The 20371-nt window shown below is 42.5% G+C and overlaps 1 protein-coding gene across 1 annotated transcript; it reads left to right on the top strand.

Annotated features, from left to right (window-relative positions):
• The first annotated feature begins 727 nt into the window (after positions 1–727).
• Positions 728–10998, top strand: CD28 (CD28 molecule). Its single transcript, XM_068408185.1, has 4 exons — positions 728–850; positions 7177–7530; positions 7788–7906; positions 10858–10998. Exons 1-4 carry the CDS (start codon positions 796–798, stop codon positions 10996–10998), a joined length of 669 nt encoding a protein of 222 aa, XP_068264286.1. The 5' UTR covers positions 728–795.
• Positions 10999–20371: the final 9373 nt, after the last annotated feature.

Genomic DNA, 20371 nt, shown 5'->3' with positions numbered 1-20371 from the left:
GTCTTAAAGGTCCTTTCCAACCAAAACGATTCTCTGATTCTATGACTAATTTATAACTTGGGATTTTTTTTCAAAAAGGGAAGGTATACCAGATCGCCATTTCTTGCACTGTTTGGTCTGCATTTAGGCGGCAAGCAGATGCCAAAAAATGAAAATGAGCAAACCTAGATCATCTACTGCCAAAATATGTTAGTGTTCCCAGGGGCTGGGAAGGCAGGCAGAAGCAAGCCGGCAGGCCAAGAGAGGAAGGTTTCTGCTCCTAAGAGTGAGAAGAGATGAAGCTTCCTGAGTATGCAACTTCCTGAGAGGCCACGTTTGGCCATCAGGAACTTGGAAACTGACGTTTGTTTCTACCGTGATGACGGGAACAGCGTATGTCTGTATGTACTCTTGGTAACAAAACAGTGTTATGCCTCTAGGGAAGTCCATTTCTCCCTGATAGGGGCAGCCCTGCAGAGCCCCAAACACAAGCACACATCTTGCAATACAGGGATGAGAGTCCCTATTTTGAAAAGCAGGCTTCCACTACCTTTTAGGCGTCACTGAGCTTTGCAGAGGCAACTTCCTAAGGCTAAAGCCATCAAACAATTTAACTTCCTGTTCAAGCATTGCCATTGAAGTGGTTTCACTTGGCTGTGTATCATGTGCTGCGGAGGGAGGAGGAGAGAAGTTGTGTGAGGAACGGAGGGTGCAGCCTGGCCCCACGGGGAAGGCAGGCTGGTGGCGCGGGGCCCTGGGAGACGTGGCAGTGCCTGGAGGGGGTGGGGACAAAGCGTCGGGCCCACCATTAGCACCATGCTCCTGGGGATCCTCGTGGTGCTCTGCTTCATCCCCACTGCTGATGTAACAGGTAACAAAGCCCCCCACATCTCAATCCTTTCCACTATTTTTCCTCACTTTGATCATCAGGGGGGAGAAGGTCTAGTATAGCTTTGAATTAATTTTGCACAAATTATTCTATGTTTAGATGAAAGGGGAGAGACAGAGCATACTGCTAAGACTGCACATGGATCAACTTGATATAACTAAGAGGCTGATTTTTTTCCTGCCACAAGTATCCTTCCAAGACAAGACCCAAGAGCCTTCTTTCAATCTGACTTCTCTTTAGATGCATTTGGAAATTGCATGCATAGATAGAGGGGGGTTTATTTCACCTTCCCCATGGGCTTTACAAATTTTGCTCTCAAGTGCCTTCTCTTGGGGTGTAGGGCAGCTGAGCAGACCTGGTGCCACTTCGTCTTTTGGGGCAGCCTCTCCCCCACCCCCAAGTCTCCCGCATGAAGCTCCAGGTCCCACTATGGCCCGGCTCAGTGTGATGGGCTGCAGAGCTGAGCCCACCTACATCCTCACTGAACTAGCAAATAAAAGGACCAAAAGCAGAGCTGCTTACTGAGCTCAAAGACGGGAGAACAGGAATTGCCAAGTTTCTGATTTTTGCATTGTTTAGTAGTTTATTGATACTTACTAAATACCTAGCTTCTTTCTGAAAAGACCTTCAACAACAAAAAATGCCTATTTGTGATTTTGAAATCGTGAGTCTTAGTCAATCTTTCTGAATCTTCAGTTGTTGTGGCTGAGGGTATTTTGTCTTGGTGTTGTCTTGCTGATGCATATTCGTATGTTCAGAGTTAACACGTCTTTCCAAAGGGTACATCAAAATGCAAAGCAAGGCAAGGGATGATCGCTTTTGCTGGGATAATCTTGAGACAGACAATTTTTCAAACCGCTGGCCTGTGAACTGTTGTTATTGGGTCTTCTCCAAATATCACTGTTTTGTATTTTACAGGGAAGTTAGAGACAGGAACAAAAATCTGTTTTCCAGTACAAAACTTTTCAGATATAGAACATCTTTAAATTGCTTTTTTCTAATATGAGAGATAAAAGTGAATCTATTTTTCCTTATTTCTGCCTTATTTTTCTCTAATTCTTTTCCTCAGTGAAGGCATTGTAATTTGCATGACACCATGATCTACCTTTCTTTAAGAGATCATAGGCTTTTTCTTCCTTATCCTTTTCCCATGTTTATAATTCTGTGTTTGCAATACCATAATTATTTCCACAGTGGGCCCCTGGGTTGTCAGAGAAGACACTGATTCCAGGAGGGGATAAGTATCAGCAGTGGGTTAACAGTTTTAAAAACATTTCCATGAGGTGTGAACAACTTTTAAGCAACCCTCTTGAATTGCAACAAAATAAAATATAGTGCGTGGTTATCAGACACAGGGGTTATGCTGTGACTGTATAGACATTTGTACATTTGCTTTGCATGAAGAACTTGAGTTTCTCCAATAGCTTCACTGAGACTGTTCAACTGCTTAAAGGGAAGCACATGAGGTTATTCACTTCTCAGGGCTCTCATCTTTTTCCCATATGTTTTCTCCACCCCTTCTCTTAATTTTGATCGAGATGATTGATCCTTAGTACCTGGAAAATATTAAGGCAGGTCAAACCCCTGCAGGACTTCCTCAAGCCACAAAGTGTATTGTAGGCCTCAGGTATTTTGTTTTGGGGAAGACAACAGAATTTGTCCTGTTCTGCTGTTGTTAGACTGTACCAGTGAGTGCTGCAGGTTGAGTTTGAATAATGGAAAGGGACTTAAAGGAACAGTTTGTTCATTTCCCTTTTGCAGAAACACTAAAGTTTACAAAGGTTGTCCTCCCCACCTTTTTGCTGGCTAAATAATTACCTTGCTATGGTCTGTCTGAGAGGCAGCTAGATCAAGTTGCCCATCCTATGTATTTTGTGAAATAAGTAATATAAGCAGGTTCCCACTGCAGCATACCACAAATGACCTCATCTTTTTACTACCTGCATAACGTTCTGGCTTATGGTCTCTGGAGGTTAAAATCGGCCTCTAACCCACTAAGGTTACCAGAATGCAGAAGATGTATGAGGCGAGGTTAGCTGAGATTAGGATGACATCAACAGATTCTTGGTTTTTAAAAAAAAAAAAAAAAAAAAAAATAAAAAACTGACAAGAAACCCCCCTGTGCTCACACTGGGTTTGATTAAAGCAAGAGTGTCACCTGGGCTTTATGTAGTACTATGCTTCCTGCAGTACTCGCCCCAAAGTAGGAAAGATTAGCAGAAAGCAAGTCTGTAACGGCTAGAAGGGGCAGATCCCTCCAGCTGCACATTATGCACACAGGTGGGCGACCTAAAAGCAAAGTAAAAGAGAAAGACCCTTGTACCTGGGAAAGAAGAGTAAAGGTAATTGAACAACAGACCAGCAGCAGCAAAAATGGAATAGCTTTGTTTATAACACAGCTGTGTGTCTTTCTGTTTGTGGATTAAATAAACTCCTTTCAGGTTTTCCCCTATTCTCACAGGGACTTAAGTGGGCTATTTCTTTACTGTGCATATAGAAATCCCAGCTTATCCCAGATTGTTGCTCTGGCAAATAGCTCCTTGAAGTCAACTAGCATGGAAAAGAAAGAAAGGAGAGTACAAAATATTTTTAGCAGAATATTTTTTCCAATAGCTGATGATGATTCATGAAAAGTTCAGGAAAAAAACCCTCAAAATAGTTATTTTCCGTACTTTGTCGTCTCTATTTCACTTTCTTGGCAAATAAGAAAGGAAGAAAAAAAAACATCAGTGAAGTTTTGCCTGCATCAGGGGTCCATGATTAGAGAGTCAGTGTTTTACGGATATTATATACGGATGGCATATTTTTTCATGATGCAAAAAACCCTCACATGCGATTATAAAAAATGTCTAGCATGACAAATAAGGCATAAAAAAAGCTTAACAAACATTTAGTGATCTTACACACAATTTCATATAAATCCTAAGATCCTGAAAAAACTTGCAGCCTGTGCACACTGACTCAAATGATTTTACTTTTTTTAGACTTCACAGTTTTTGAAACTGTAGACAATGATTTTTCATAACTGCCATTTTCTTGGCTGGGTAAGGCCAAAATATAGATATCATTACTATGCAGCATGACTGAACACAGCTCTGGAAATGGCAATCATAACCCTATTTAGGGGAAAGCATACACTAATGGAAACACATACTAAATGTTTCAGAGTTTCACCATTTTAACAAACCCAAAGCAACACTTACGAGAAAAACTGTCTCAGTGAAGGCAAAAGCAGCCTCAGCCCATGTTTGCTCAGAATGGTCCAGATCCTACTAAGAATATAATAAAGTCCTATTCAAATCACAAGTGAAGTAAAGGATATTTGGCCTTACTCTGTTTTCCCTGTGAAACTAATACCCATTTTGGCATGATTGACTTTCTTCAATCTAAAAAAAATCCAGGCCTGGAGGAGGATGACAGCAGGGCCTAACATGCTGGTGGGGTAACGCCTGCCTTGCCCCTCCTGGCACTGCAGCCCAACCAATTCACGTGGTGCTAATTCATTCCTATAAACGAAAAACACAAGATCTCCCTCAGTCAATTGAGATTTGAACTAGTAGAACCACCTTGTGAAAGCAGATTTGGGTGCTTAGCTTAAATCATGTAGGAGCAGTCTTTGTTTAATAATCCACAAATAAACTTTTTCCCACTGCTCAGCCATCAACATCAGCAGCACGGGGCTGGGTTATCAACACCCAGCCTGCATGATGACACAAACAGACTGGGCCGTAAATCCAAGAGGTGGAAATAAGTTGAAGGAACTTATTTTTTTCGGTGGGTGTACCAAAAGAGAGTGGTTTCCAATTAGCACAATGTCATGGCAAGGACATAAATAGTCCAGAGATGTAGTTAAATAGTGGAGCTCAAGGGATGATGTACTATACATCAGAAATCCAGATTAGCTGACAACAGCAAAAGGTGCAGGTAAGCCACTGAGGTCTGCAGATGAGTCTATATAACATCTGAATGTGGTCCCTCAGTGATGAGATTTTCAGTGTTCTTTGTCTTTCCTCTGGCCATAGCGAAAATCTGATCAGGCTGAACAATAAACATCCATTAGTCCTCTGCAAGTACTTGCAGTGAAAAACAGGCAAGGATTTTTCTGAAGTGTAATGCTTCTGCAAGTGTCTGTTCCAGGATGCCTATTTTGGTTGTAAAGTCCGAAACAGAAAAAGTCTCTTCTGAAGGTGTATTCAGTCCCTGTGACAATCAGGGCTGTAGTGGTGGACACTACTGCAGTGCAAATCAGAATAACTCTGTCTCAGGAAAGATGTGTAGAATTCTGCTGTGCTAAACGTAGAACAATTCTACCGCAGTCTTGCACGTTGCCCCTTAGGCCAAAGATTAGTTTTCTGGCCAACAAAAATACGATCAAATACCTTGTCTAAAGGGGTGGAATCCAAACCTCACCCCTTACTAGAATGCCTTATAAGCCTATGCGAGAGCTTTTGTCGGAAAATGCTGATTTGATGAAACTGAAATGTTTTGCTGAAATGTCTTCATTTCGATGAAAATTCACCACAGGCAGCACCTCGAGTAGAAACCTGCCTTGTCTGTTATTAGTCTGCCGCTCAGCTCCAGGATTCCAAGATCCGTGTCTCTTTCTGCTGGAAATCCTGGTAACACTCAGCCTTCATCTAAACAAAAAGTTTCACAGTGTTTGTGTTCCCTGCAAACACAGGATTTCAGAGCTGTGACGAGCTCTGCTCTACCCCCCATGCTAACTATGTTGAACAAAGAGGCACAAGGAGGATGGACTACAATCTTTCTTTGCTAAAGATGAGGCAGTTGAGTATTCCCTGTCTCACGTCTTCCCACTCTCATGAGAAGAAAGGGCTGGTAAACAAGACTTTCAGTGAGAAAATTAGCAACTTCAGCAGTTTCATGGGTTGGGCTGGTAACTGGAGAACCTGCTAGCCGTGGGTTGTTTTTACTGCCCATACCCTACCACTAGTCCTGGCTATCTCATGCATGTGTTTACTTTACTCCTTGGATCATGTTCATCCCAAATGAGTATCCTACTCAAGAGGTTGGGGTACTCCATCTTCTTGTGCAGGTGTGAACACACTAAATGTAGCCATTTGGTCCTAAATATTGTTAAACACGGTGAATACTTGTTTTCTGGGCATTCTGGGTCTGGCCTCCTTCCCACTCTATTTCCCTTACTAGCCTTTTTTAAGTCTCGTCACATAGGTTAAGTAGAAAGAATACAGGTTTCACAGCAGATTTTGATGACAAGAGATACAACTGTCATTTTCACAACCATAGCAGTTCTCAGGGATCTATAAAAGGCTACTAAGACCTCATACAAGTTGAGCTTGCATGAAGACTTACACAGTCATATACACACACAAAGGGCTGTCCTTAGTTCTGGCGAGTTCCTATCTTAAAAGCCAAAACTCCCTTCCTCTTACTTACAGGTCATTATTTGAAAAGTAGTGCCTCATTTGTACAGGATGATTTTTCTTGGAAGAAGTAGTCTTTCTGCATAGTCCTTGCAGTGTTTCATTGTTTGGCAGATGGTAGCACAGAGGTCTACATGTCAGAAAACATTTCCTGTTTATGTATCAGTCCGGTCAATTCAAATTGAATTATACCTTCACATGACATGTATTTTGCAGGCCATTCAAGTGCTAAGAGCCAGTGCAGTGTCAAATTAGTCAGCTCCTGAGTCCTTTGAGAGATTAAGAATCTACTGCAGCTGCTAGTGAGAGAAAGTACTTATTTTACATTAAAATGATAGCAGTTCATGCTTTTAGTGCTCATTGTCCAAGGTCCAAACCCTTGAAATGGTTCAGCAAATTCCATCTGCAAACTCTTCAAGTCTGTCTTTGGATTAAGAAGAAAATGTATAAATAATATTCTCTTATCTGACTGCTAAACTAAGCATCTATTTCACAGTATTTTCACTCCATAATGTCCCCTGGGAATCTACTTGCTAAGGAAAGGATAGACTAAGGTGGCCTTACACACACGCAGACCCACACAGAGTAGCCTTCTGAGCCCTGATGTTAAATCTTAATCACATGGGCCACTTTCTGTACTAGTGTTCTGACTCTGAAGAAAAAACCTCTTAACCTCACAGTCTCCCCTAGTGACTATGTAATTATTTATATAGAGGAGGGTTGCTGCAACAAGAGCTCCTGTGAGAAACTGCTTCTGCAGCTTGGTTACATGCTCCCGTGTAGGTAGTGTCAGCAGGGCAGAAGAGATATGGAGAAGAGTTGCATGGGAGGATGTGTGGTTCTGAAGTCTCATACTGTGTTTTATAAACAAGTGTTTTTCTCACTTTCTCTCCTCCCTTCCAGAAAACAAGATTTTAGTAGCTCAGCGTCCTTTGCTCATTGTAGCTAACAAAACTGCAACTCTAGTCTGCAACTACACATACAATGGAACAGGGAAGGAATTTCGAGCTTCGCTGCACAAAGGAACAGACAGTGCAGTTGAAGTTTGCTTTATTTCGTGGAACACGACCAAAATTAGCGGTAATTCAAGTAAAGAATTCAACTGCCAGGGGATTCACGACAAAGACAAAGTCATCTTCAATCTTTGGAATATGAGCGCCAGCCAAACTGACATCTACTTCTGCAAAATCGAGGCCATGTATCCACCCCCATATGTCTACAATGAGAAGAGCAATGGGACCGTCATTCACGTGAAAGGTAAGCTGAGAAATCTCTGTAGGCCAGTATCCTCCCTATACACACTCCCTACATGATGGCTTGAGGCAGTTTGTTTCCTTTAAAAAAAAAAAAAGTTGGGTTGCCTGGTAAAACTACATTCCTGCTCCTGATATCCTGAAGAAGACATCTTAAAATGATGGTTAATACAAATGGCGCATTAGAACAAGGAGTAAATAAGCAGAGACTGAGGTGTTTGCTTTCATGTACTTAAAAGTTTTCTTTGTTCTCTTCCTTAGAGACACCCATCCAAACACAAGAGCCTCAGTCTGCAATTCCTTTGTGGATTATGGTGGCAGTGACTGGAGTTCTTGCTTTCTACAGTATGCTAATAACCGCAGTTTTTATTAACTACTGGGTAAGAAATTACTGTTTTCCTTTGCTCTATATGCTCTTTGTCCCTAGTTCATTTCTCAGGCTATATTTGCCATGTTTACCACAAACTCACTGATACTCATTTCAGGATCACAGTGCTTCTTCACCCCAGCTATATATGCACACGCATGCCATGCCCCGAAAGAGTTGAAACACCAGATGCTCTCCAGGTGTGCAGTCAGGCCTCTGCAGTAGAGTCCTAAAGCAAATAGTAATGCCATAGTGTTGGCAGTACCCTGCACACCAGCAGTACTAGGACACTGTTCCTAGCTCTGCCAATTGTCCCTGTCAGGGACATATAGCACTACAAGCATTCCTGGCAAAGCCCTGTGAGACTATACTGACAGAAGGAGCTCACCTATGGTAAAACAATCTTTACGGAACCCTCAGCTGGACCAAGACCATCTGCACTGATGTCTTGTGCCTATCCAGCAATTCCCTCAAGTACCCACTATTTCTGGCAGCTTGACTGCAAGGAAACAGGAGAACTAGGATCTCAGTAGTCCCTCATCTGCCTCTGTATATTAACCCTAAAAAAGCCGAGACAGTCTTATGGCTCAATATTTTTGCTTTCTAATCTCTCTGGAGAGTTGGCTGGCCCAGGTCACATCCAGTTCTGACTGCTGGAGTAAAGAGAGAGTGAGGCATCACGCAGAGGCAGCAGCAGGACATCTTGCTAGACAAGTCTTTGGATTGTGATCTCCCAGAGCTGATTTACACTACTTACCCCACGTGGGAAAGACTTGAGAAATGACTGTAGAGAGCTCTCTTCCTTGCACTCTGCCTTTTCCCTGTATCTTTGTTGTTAAATAGCAATTTTCAACACATTATGAGATAGCCTGTATAAAGGGCCCAGAGTCCCTGACAGTTAAATGTTGTGTATATACAGAAAGTCACTCTCACTGCTAGCTGAAGCTTGAGATCTCTTGTTTCATAAAAATACACTTGCTCAATATATGGCAGTTTCTAACAGAAAACAATCAAATGGGGCATTGCCATAGGAAAACACAAAGGCAGGTTAAGTGGTCCTTCTTTGTGCCTTGTTGTAGAGGCTGACTCCTAGGAGAGCTGAGAGGATTACAGCAAACAGCTGCTGGTGTTACAGCACTGTGCTACAGGGGCTGTGCCCTGATGAGATAGTGTAGCTTCAAATCCATCATTTACAATCTGAACCATTTTCTCTCTACTGTATTCATTTGGTACCTAATAGCTACACAGTTTGCTACTAACATGTCTGCCCTCAGCAAGAGCGACAAGGCTGCATTGCGATGCATGCTGTTTGCTGCATCAGTTTTTACCTGCTGTTATTGCTGCTGGTGGTATTCTCCTGGCAATATGTACTCTGAGTGTGGATGTATTTAGAGTGTTGGTGACTGTAAACACAGCTGCCTAGAAGACATTGTGAATTATAGAAAAAAAGTCCTAAAATACGATACTTGACAGCCATGGCAAGCCTGTTTCACTTGAGTTCCTGAAAGCAGCTAAAGATTTGTCTATTTTCATACAGTTCTGCCTTCCCTGAAGGAAGGCTGCTTTCCTCTCCAAAAGTAGCAGTCTTTGATTCTGGAACAGTCCAGCATTCACTCATGCTAGCAAAATGTCTTTCTCTCACGCAAAATTACCTCTTAGATGAATTAAAAATCCTGCATTATGGAGATGAACACATACAGGTAAAGCTTTTGTATCTAATGATTTACATGCATTCACTGCATTGTATGGCTTAAGCAGTATGTTACTTACATTCAACACCTTGCATATATAAAACACTAATATAAAAAAGATTAAGATGTTTCCTAGTAACTGCCCCACTCTGCGTGTACAGCACAATTCAGCCATCAGATTTGCTAATGCAAACCTCCTCCAATTCCACAGCATCACAAGTATATTGCAGCATATGCAAGTATTTCTGTACATAGGAAGAAAATTTCAGTAAAAAGGAGATTGCAAAAGAAGGCATGATGAGTATTAAGGAAAAAGCATGGAAGCACTTTACCTAGCCCCTGATCAATAAAGCCTTAAGCTACAGAAAAACACCAACCTTGTGCACAGCCTGCAGCAGTCAGAGGTTCAAATGCTGCTGTAGCCACAAACTTCCTCTGCAATTATAGGCAAATTATTTCACCTGTCTTCTGCTACTCTTATTTCTGGAAGAGATGATGCCTCCCTTGTCTCACAGGGGCATTATAAGGCAGGAATTTAACAGTGGAAATGAAATTTTTGAGGCCCAGATAGTGAGATAGATAAAAGATTAACATTAGCTCTGATTTCTTTGCCCCTTGAAGGAAGGCTCAGAACAACAAATACATTGTGTGTTCCTGCTGTAAACACTAGGCCAAACCATGACATGCGTAGCCTGGGCTGATTTTTCCTGCTCTTGCTCTGTTTGAGTTAAGCCAATTTCTTTTTTCCTCCTAATAAACGAGAACAGCCTTCACTGTTCAGACTGTGTTGCTTCTGCTGAGTCATTCCACAGCTGAGAATAGATGGTGAGAGGCACCAGTTTGTATCCTTGGTTTGCAGCATTCCTTTACCTGGAGAACTAACACTATAAATCTCTCAGCAGATAAGCTGGAGACGTACATTCAGGTTGGGCAAATTCCATAGATTATTTTATGAGAACATGTGTCCTAATTCTTCTGTAAATGTATTTAAACCTGAGGCTGTCTTATAAATATGCCTGATTCCCTGAACCAGGACCTAGGGCCAGAATTGTCAGCAGTTAATATGCGAGTTGGGTGAGACAATTCAATAACTCAAAGAAGGGGAAAATTAATTAAATCCATTATTAACTTTTCTCAGGTCTTATAAACAGTCAAAACCCCTCTGCTCAAAGGATCCCTGTTCCCTTTCTTCTCCCTTTTTGAATTTTCACCCCAGGCAGGACAGACTAATTGCAGAAATGTTTTCACACTTCTCTTCCCCCTTCTCCCACAGCAAAAATCCAAAAAGAACACGTACCATCAGAGTGACTACATGAACATGACTCCCCGGCATCCACCATACCAGAAGAACAAGGGTTACCCATCCTATGCACCAACACGAGACTACACTGCATATCGGTCCTGGCAGCCGTGATACCCACCAGCTGACCCACCAGTAGCCTTGTGTGCCTCTAGGCAGTCACTTGCTCTTGGACATGGAAGACAGCCTCTCATTTTCTCATCATGTTTGTTGTTATTGATCATGGATACCTACACCATAGCAAGTATTGGCTAAACTTTGGTATTATACTAAAAGAAAAACAAACAATCAAACAAACATAAAAAGGGGGGGAAAAGTGAAAAAGGATTGTTCTCCATGATGGCTGAAAATGAGATACAACTTGTGTTGAGGGTTGTCAGTGGGTAAGACAGAAAGATGGCATCAGACCTTAGAGCTGGTCTCCTCCTAACACTTGTGATTTTGCTTAGCTGTTGGGAGAACCAGAACTTCTGACCTTTCCCAATAACTGCTGCCTTAGATTTAACCCTTCATTTCCTTTCCTCTATGTCTAATCCTCAGAAACCCTTGTTGCTGTTAAATATGGCAAAATGTAAAAAAAATAATCTTTTCTTCCCTATAAGACCAGGGCACAGTTTGAAGTCCGAAACACAGGCTTGAAAGAAAGAGCGAAAAGTCAGCCTGAAGGCATCCAAGCTGTTAGGCTACGGCACAAATGGGCTGCCAGAATAAATCAAGCTGATGACAGAAAAGGACTAAACCTTCAACATGCGACTCCTTAGGTTTGACACTTTGTAACTAGTGTCATAAGGCCATTTGAACTCATGACCAACTCATGAATTACCCCAAGTGAAAAAGTAACCAACCTGAAGACAAAATCAAGACAAGTGGGAGAGGAAGAAAGATCTGTTGTCATCATGAAGAACCTCATTTCTGTTTTGTTTGCCTCCTACAGTGAGGGAACAGAAAGTCATATGGGAAGCATTAGAAGACACAGAGGTCAGATTTTGAGGAGAGCTTTACTTTCATTTTTGAATTTTTGTTTCTATCCAAAACACACTCTGCTGAGTCCTCCTGAAAATTCATGCACATCTTCTGGCACCTAGGTTGTACCAGAGCTCTTTCAAAAATCTGGGTCCAGTTATGAGTAACTGAAGATCACTTGATTTTTTTTTCCCATAAGCACCCAATTTTTGGGGTGTGAGAGGGTCCTTCATTCCCACCATTGTAAATAGGACCTGCAAGTGCTCAGCCACCTGCAGAGACTGCTCTGGGCACTTTGAGGAACTTTGTGTTGACTGGGGGTTACCTTTCAATCTAAAGATGTTCTTCAGGAATGCTCCATGCTGGAGTAGGGCAAAGTCTTCAGCAAAACTTGCTTCATTCCTTCAATTAAGCATGTTTACATTAACAAGACATCCTAAACTGTAATTGGGGTTGTCTTGGCATAAAATCCCTTTTCATACTGAAGAAATGAGGTTTATTTTATAAGGACTACTGAATAAACAATTACATGAAAAACAAATCCATATTCCCACCTTGAAATAAAATTGGGATTGTACAACATTTACTTTCCTCCAAACTGGGATAAGAAGATTCTTTCTCTCTTTGAGGGGACATGGCAAAAGTAGCGATGTGGAAGTGTGGCAACAATCTTCTTTATCATCTTAACCCAAGAATACAACTCTGGCACTTCCAAATTGGAAGTTTTATTTGAGTTTGCTGACTGAGCCCCAAACCATTCATTCTGAGTTGTATCGCCCTGAACCATGTTCCTGGAGGGTACTGTGCCACCTCTGGGCAGTTGGGAGGTGCCTGCTGTCCCCCCAGCCAGGCACAGCTCTGCCAGGGCCGGGTGAAGAGCACACAATGGCAATGGCAACCGAGGCCCGAGCGCCCACTGGCATGAGGCAGTGCAGTATATTTGGCATGAGACCGCAGCCTTGGACCCAGCAAGCCCTGAGAGCTTTGCTCTGGGTCAGTACAACAAGCCCAAAAGCTTATGATTCGGTTGAAGAACTTCAAAACAAAGTATTTTTATTTATTTTTTCTCCTTTCACCTCACCACATGCACAAATCCCCCAAGGCTGACATTTTTCCACATCCATTTTTTACTCTCTTTTCCTGAAAATCCCATTACTGCGCCTTTGTACTACAGCTGAGGCAGCAAGGAGCACGTGCAGGGGGCAGAGGGGAGGGAGCGAGGCCAGACCCATGACCGACCCTGCATGGTCCCAGCTTGGCCCTCCTTGCTGGCACTGACTGGGAGGATGCTAATGCCTTGCCACCTCCGTCCTCACTTGGAGGGGAGAAGTGGATGACCCTGTGCCAGGGGCATCCAACCACTCCTGGTAGAGAGCAGCAGGCTGGGCACAGTCCTCCGTCAGGGTACGGCACTGTCTCCCCATGCTCCTTGCCATCTACCAGTGTTGTCATTGTATAACACAACATTAACAAGTGCTCCGATTACAATGCGCTGTGAAAAATCCCATCTTCTAGTGCAAATGTAAGGTGAGATGGCAAATGTGTGTCAAAAGCATAAAACAGGGTAAACGTTCTTTGTTTAAACTGCATGTATATTTTTAGATATAGATGTATCTATTTAATTATATCTATATCCCTTAGAGTTTTATTATAATTTTTGCAATCTCCTTTTAAAATTATTAAATAGATACAGTAAATTAAATCCTGACTAAATGCATTGGGCTTGAGGCTAGTCAAAGGAAAGTATTACTTTCTAAAGCAAATGTTGGTATAATTTGCTTTCCTTCCCTTAACGCTTTTGTAATTTCCATATTTAAAACATACTGATAGCTCCCAGGACATGATACTGGAAAGTAAGTCCTGGAACATCTGGAATAAGTATTAATTCATTTGACTGACCAAAAAGACAGGGAGATACGGGGAAACATCCTAAACATATAATGAAAAAAATTAGGAGAACCAGGACAAGAGAGGCCCCACCACTGTGTTAAAATGGACATCACAGTTATATTAAAACACTGTAGGGACACGACTTACAGACTGTTGGAGATGAGATACCAGTAAATACCTTTTGTCCACCACTGTAAGGGACTAAAAGAAAGTGTTTGCAGAGAAGCAAGCCAGTTAAGCCTGGAGTCTGGCTCTGCACATGTGGATTAGCATATATGACAAACAGACCAACACTAATTTATTCCATCTGGTCTCAGGCAATGCATAACATGCCAGGACAGCCCTGGCCCTCCCTGGCCCTGCCTTTGGGGTCTATATGCTGTTTACGGGATGATGTAAAGAGGAACCTCCCTCTGTTGCTGCTCTAAACTTGGAAACTGGCCCTCATGGAGGGCAGCAAGAGATCAATAGGGTTTTCTGCCTTGCACGCAGGTCTTAATTCAAATGCAAATATAATCCTGCTGAACAGTGACTTAATTTTTCATCCTCCTTTCTCCCACTTTTGGATCTCAGTGTCAAATGAACATCTCATCTGCAGTCATCATCTCTAACAGCAATCAACATATGTTGCAAGGGGTCAACCAAGGGTTGTGCAGCTCCAGCCCCCTGCATGCTGATTCCTGTTCTGCACGTCTCCAGCACAGCACAAAACAACAGCCTGGCTCTTCTATGCTTCCAGAAATCAAGCCCCTAGGAGACGAATGCTGAGGAGGCAGACTATGTTATCTTTGCAGTACCTTGAACCTTAGCCATTGGGGTTCTCAGGTTTACTAAAGCCAAAAGTCTCAGAAGTTCCTTCTAGCTTGAATCCCCCAAATTCCAATATCCTCCTCCTGTATCAAATTTTTCAAAATGCCTTTTCTTTCTTCTGCAGCTATAAACATGAACCCTGCATGTCTGTCAAACAATATCACATCTTCCTTCTTTGCATACCATGTCTTTTACTTTCGTTTCTATGCCAGACTCAGAAGTTCAGGAATCCATCCAATTTTTTGATCTCTGACACCATTGTGCAGCCTTCCACATGTACCCCTGACTAGCTGTTTGCTTCACAAAGACTATCCTGTATGCCACATTCCTCTTCCTCTTCAGTTTGGGGTAAGGAGTTGCCATAGGAGATTGGAGCCATGTACTGATTGGATAGGTACTCGTTTTCTGTTTGAAGGATTTGGGGTCTTTCATCGCTTTGATTTTTCCCATCATCTTCAGATTTTCAGTCGTGCCAAACAACCACGTGGGAATCCTACACACCACGTGCTTCCCATAGTGCATTTAATTTCTGTACGTTTCATTTCCTCTGCATAGCAGGCTTTTGGTTATTGCCAAGTTCATCATGCCTGTAGACATGTCCTGACAGCAGAAGCAACTTTGGGTACTGACAGTATGTTTGATACTAATAAATAACATGGTACAAAAAGCTTGAGTTTTAGGAGCACACAAGCAAAGGCTTCAGTGCTAAAGATCAAATCTTTCCGCTTTCAGCAAGGCTTTTGCTGTGTGACTGGAAAATACTTTATTCAAGATGAATCACAGACCAAGTCATAATTTTGTTAGTCACTCACACTAACCAGAAAACAGGTTAGGGTAATGAGTACAACAGCAGCTTTGTTAAGGTCCGATAAACAGTGGGAAAGGATGAAAACAGCACTACGGCACTATGGCACTACGCAGTAATTTGTAGCCCAAGTCAGTGTCTGTAAGTGGCTGTTAGAGGGAAACATTACTAGCTGCTTATCTTGATGCAAATGGATTGTTCTTGACAATTAGGTGCTTTTGTTAGAGCATCACATTACAGTATGTTACTATTCCAGCCTCAAGGGCATGCAGATAGTCTGATGTGGCCAATTTGGCTGACAAAGTATTAGGAGGCTGCCAATTTCAAACAAACTCATTTGCAAAGAGACAAAAAGTTGAATGGTCTCAAATTCATGGTGGGTTTTTTGTTTTGTTTTTTTACTGGATCTCCAGGATCAAGGCACTGGTTCTTACTTTTTCTCCTTTTTTTTTGTTAATAAAAAAGAAATGTAACTTTATTTTCAGGACGCATAAACTTACCAGGAGGACTTCAGTTTTGGGGATCCGGCTCTGTCTCATTCATCTGACCATTGAAATGACCAGGAATTTTCAAATGTCACAGTTTTCCTAGCCATTATATCATTATGTGGCTACATCATTCCTTTTCCTCACTGGCTTATTATTCCTTCAAGGGAACTATTCTGGATCAGGTTGAAGTGTTCTCATGGGCTGGAACAACTCTAGTTTTTCAGTCAGGAAAGATTACTCCCTAACCAGCAAAAACAAAGATGCAAATAAGCAATTTGTTCTGTGGAAATTAACATAGTGGTTTCAATCTGGTAGGAGGATCAAATAGCCTGCTTACAAAATCCTTTTGCTCTAAAATAAAGAAGCTTAAGAAATTACATACTAAAGTACCTTAAAAGAAAAGCGATCAGGTTGCAAAATTAAGAAACCAAAGGCAGGAAATACCAGGAGGAGGCTTTCCTCTCCAGCCTCTCTTCTGCCCCCTCGTGTGACCGGAGTGGCTCCTTAATTACAATTGCATTTTTTTCCCTGCCTGCACGGACTGTGCCTTCTAACCTGAGCATACACTGCTAGAGATGCTGGCCCGCTCCCTTGCAGCAAGCGCAGGGCTGCAGGAAGAGGCTCCAGGTACTGTCAGAGCAGGCGCTCAGCTGGCGACACTGCAGGTACAGAGTCCGAGTGACATCTCAAGCCCCTCATCTGGAGGGCTGTAGCAGGACACGACCATCCATCAGGCTAACTTAGATAATAGCTAAGTTAATGCCCGACAGCCTTGTCAGTGCCCCGTTAAATTAGATCACTCTGTTGTGAGTCAGAATGAACTAATTTTCCTGCTACGCTAGCTGCCTGTGACAGCCCTTGGGCTACTTTAATCTTCAAACACCAGTGGTCAAGATGAGAGCTGATTTTTTTTTCTCATGAAAATGATGAAGCAGGCTGCTTGCATTTCTTCCTGGGCTTCTCAGCCTTCCCCAGCCAAATCAAAACTGGCTGGAGAAAGGAAATTGTTTCTCTGTTTGCACAGCTCATCAGCTCCTGGTGCACAGGGACAGAGGCTGAAGTCCAGGGCGGAATGTTGCCTTTGGGAGCATTATCCCATGTAGCTCGCTCTCTCCTTAGCAGAATGCTGGAGTAATGGCAACGTTTTATTTTAACAACAAAAATGTACAAGACTATGAAGGTACAGAATTGGACAGCAAAGGAATAACCTCTCTCCCTGCTGCAGACCCACAAAGTTGACACTACTTTCAAGTCCAGCCCAGTGATGGAGCAATCCACCACTAAGGATGGGAGAAGCAAAAGGAGTTAAAGGAGAAACCACTCTGAAACCACTTCAGTGAAGCTCTGGAACAGTCCCTCAGGGAATGGAAATGAACAAACCAGCTGCAGGATGCACTACTCAAAGCAGACTTCGGCCTCTCCCTGGCCATATACTAGAAATAACTATTAAAAACACCCTAGTCCTTCTTACCTCGAGAAGTACTTTTTACTGCGTAGGCTGCTATGCATCAATGAGAAACTAGCTGCATTGATGGTGAAAGCCAGGTTAGGTCCTGTGCACGGACTTGGGCGCACTGTTGAGTCCCAGGAAGCTCTTGACATGAAAGCAGCAAATTATATTCAAAGGGCAGTGGCCAAGAAAACCACAGCAGGCTGGAAAGGCAGGATGGATCAATGGCTGACTGAAGGAAAAGTGGAGTTAAGCGACTCCAGGGCTTGTCTCCAGCAGCTAGAGAAATGCATTAGCTTGGACTGCAGCTCCAGCGAATTTCCTCCAATAAAAGCAGCCCTTGGAAGGATGAAGGTTCTGTGGTTATTTCCTGAGATTTAAGTCAAAATAACCATGCATATACACTTAACCAAAAAAGATTTTTAAAATACCCTTATTTCTGCCTTTTTTCATTTCTGAACTAAAGGAGTACTTACTTACAAATCCTACATTTAACCTGCAGTATAAGGTTTTAAAATCAAAGTATTCCTTTCTTGTTACTCTTTTTTTTTTTTTTTTACTTTTATTAAGAAGTTTCTGTTGTAAAAAACAGATCTGCAATCTGATTTCAAACCACTGAGGCAGAGAGGCAAAATGAGTTCTGGGGTATAGGCGGAGGATATGTGTACTGCAGCTCAGCAGTGCATGGCAGTACCCACACACTGTGAAAGACAGCAGGCACAAAATGAAGTTCAAAGAGTCCATAGGTTACAGGAGCAACTTGGTGAAGAAATGTCAGTTAGAAACAAGCAGCAGAAAACAGCTCTGTTTTCCTATTGCTGTGGCTTTTCTTGGTGACGATGACATACAAAGATTAAGTCTAACTGCATGAGCTCCAGTTGTTTATCTCCTTTATTATCATCGCCAGTAAGTGAAGGAGATGTGTGGGTGTCACCTGCAAAAAAAGAAGTTGCATTTCTGAGAGAAAAACATTTGCAGATCAGAGAAGGCAAATGGTCTTGTTTAATTCATGCATATCCAGTTTCCTTCCCGTTAACTAATCTGCAGCACTGAATTTAGTCTCCTGGATTTCCTTAGCTTTACTATGCTGAGAGAGAATCACAGAATCACAGAATGTTAGGGATTGGAAGGGACCTCGAAAGATCATCTAGTCCAGTCCCCCTGTGGGAGCAGGATTACCTAGACCATATCACACAGGAACGCAGGGAGACAGAGGGACTTGAGCAATATCAAGTGCTCAGAATGATTGCAGATCACTGAGGTCATTTGTAAATCACTAAGATAGTCTGGCTCCCAGGGCATGGAGTCTGATTTTCCCACCCCTTTTCTCCCATCTGCTGAACTGTGGGGATTTGCAACAAGAAAAGCTATCTGCTGTGCAATCAACTTACAGAAGAACATTTTGTTCGGGCTTCTATTGAGGGGTGTTAGCAGAAACTGGAAGCCCTGGGTCACCAGGCACGAGTGTTAGCATCTGTGTAGAAGATGTAGAAGATGTAGTTCTTCTGTGCTTGCATGTTTGTGTCTGTGACAAAGTGAATCTCTGCACACAGCTGAACACTGCTCGCTGCATACATTGCATAGAAATCACTATTTTAAGAAAGATTTAGAGCAAAGGCATCTCCTACATTGCAGCTACTGAGGGATACTTTCTGTATGGACATGCTAACAACTGTACAAACACAAACGCAAGCTTCTGTCTTCTGTCACCGTCATTATGTATAAACGTAAAAATAAAATTAAAAAAACCAGAAGGCATATGTCTTGGATTGCACATCACGCACAGTATGCTCGTTGAGTCTAAGACATCTCTAGATCACTGATGTTTGACTTGGCTGTGTGCTGACTTGCCTGGGTCAATGCACCAGCCTCTGAGATATGAGAAGTATCAGAAAAATGAAAAATTATAAATTCACAGTATCTGTATTTAAAAATAAGACTTTCATCCACCTCTAAATTTACTGTAATTTGCTCTAGCCCTGGATTTGAGATATATTCATAAGACTCCCTTTTATCACTAAGCCCAGTGAGAACACTGATGTCCATCCCTTTTTGACTGCAGATCAGGGAGTGGATTCCCTGTGGCTCTGCTACAGCTGTTCTAACCACCAAGCAAGACTGCATGTTGCACTCTTCTTGTGCCCCAGCTACAGCCCAAGTAAACCAAGGACCTGACTAATCCATCTCACCCAAGTGCAAAATATGACATTCACCTTCCCCACTAAACAGACCTCTTTACAAAAATTAAACTCACTTGTTCTCGATAGTTGCCATAATGAATGCTTGGTCAATAATAATTAATTCCTTGTTCTTGCAAACAACAACTTCTTGTGTCCGTTTACTGAGGGGAGGAATCCAATTGATGTTAGTATCATTAGTTGTGTGAGGAAGTTGCACATCTGTGCAACTTGCTGTGGGAGTGTCTTCTTCCTTCATGTAAATGCTGGGTTGCAATCTGGGTCAAGAAACTAATGTTTAGCACTTCTGACCAGAGAACAGCACAAGAAAAATACCAGAACCAAAGACCTGTGAAATTTGAGGCACTGATCAATCCAGTGCTGCCTCTCATTGAATGGTGTGAGCACTAGCAGCTGAGTATCATTCTCAGATCCGTTAGGAGTGAGTTCACGCTGTAATCTCTCCAAGTGTAGGATCTCAGACACTTATAGACTGCAAAGGCACAGCAGAATACTAAAAGATCCAAGGCAGGGGGAAAATACAGGGAAGCAACAGGTTTAACTTGCTAAATGCAAACAGTGTTTGTGCTGGGAACAGGAAACCAAGAGACAGTGCAAAGGATGTTGCGGGTGTTGGAAGGGCCACCACGGTAGTTACTGTGCATACCTGGGTGACTCATCACCGCTGTGAAGGCTGGCTTGCACTCACATGTCCCTCCTCCCCCCGCTGGAGCCACTGGGTTCAGCCTGCCTGGACTCTCCCAGCTTCATCTCTGCTAGGGTATCATTTGGAAAGCACTTGGGTTGGCACTATGCTGGGCTACAAGTTGTACTTGTGACATATACAGACTTACATGTGACACACACAGGAGTGATGTGCTGGTCACTGCTTGAGGAGATTAAA

The sequence above is a fragment of the Nyctibius grandis genome, chromosome 9 (assembly GCF_013368605.1).
Source record: "Nyctibius grandis isolate bNycGra1 chromosome 9, bNycGra1.pri, whole genome shotgun sequence".
Classification (NCBI taxonomy): Eukaryota; Metazoa; Chordata; class Aves; order Nyctibiiformes; family Nyctibiidae; genus Nyctibius; species Nyctibius grandis.
The sequence above is the reverse complement of the archived record's forward strand: the minus strand, read 5'-3'. Positions and strand labels throughout refer to the sequence as shown.

Bases quoted from the DNA above. Each gene is read 5' to 3' on its own strand.
- CD28 (XM_068408185.1), top strand. From the start codon at position 796: ATGCTCCTGGGGATCCTCGTGGTGCTCTGCTTCATCCCCACTGCTGAT. The intron at 851-7,176 runs GTAACAAAGCCC...CCTCCCTTCCAG, and splicing joins CCCCACTGCTGATGTAACAG to AAAACAAGATTTTAGTAGCT. The intron at 7,907-10,857 runs GTAAGAAATTAC...CTTCTCCCACAG, and splicing joins CAGTTTTTATTAACTACTGG to CAAAAATCCAAAAAGAACAC.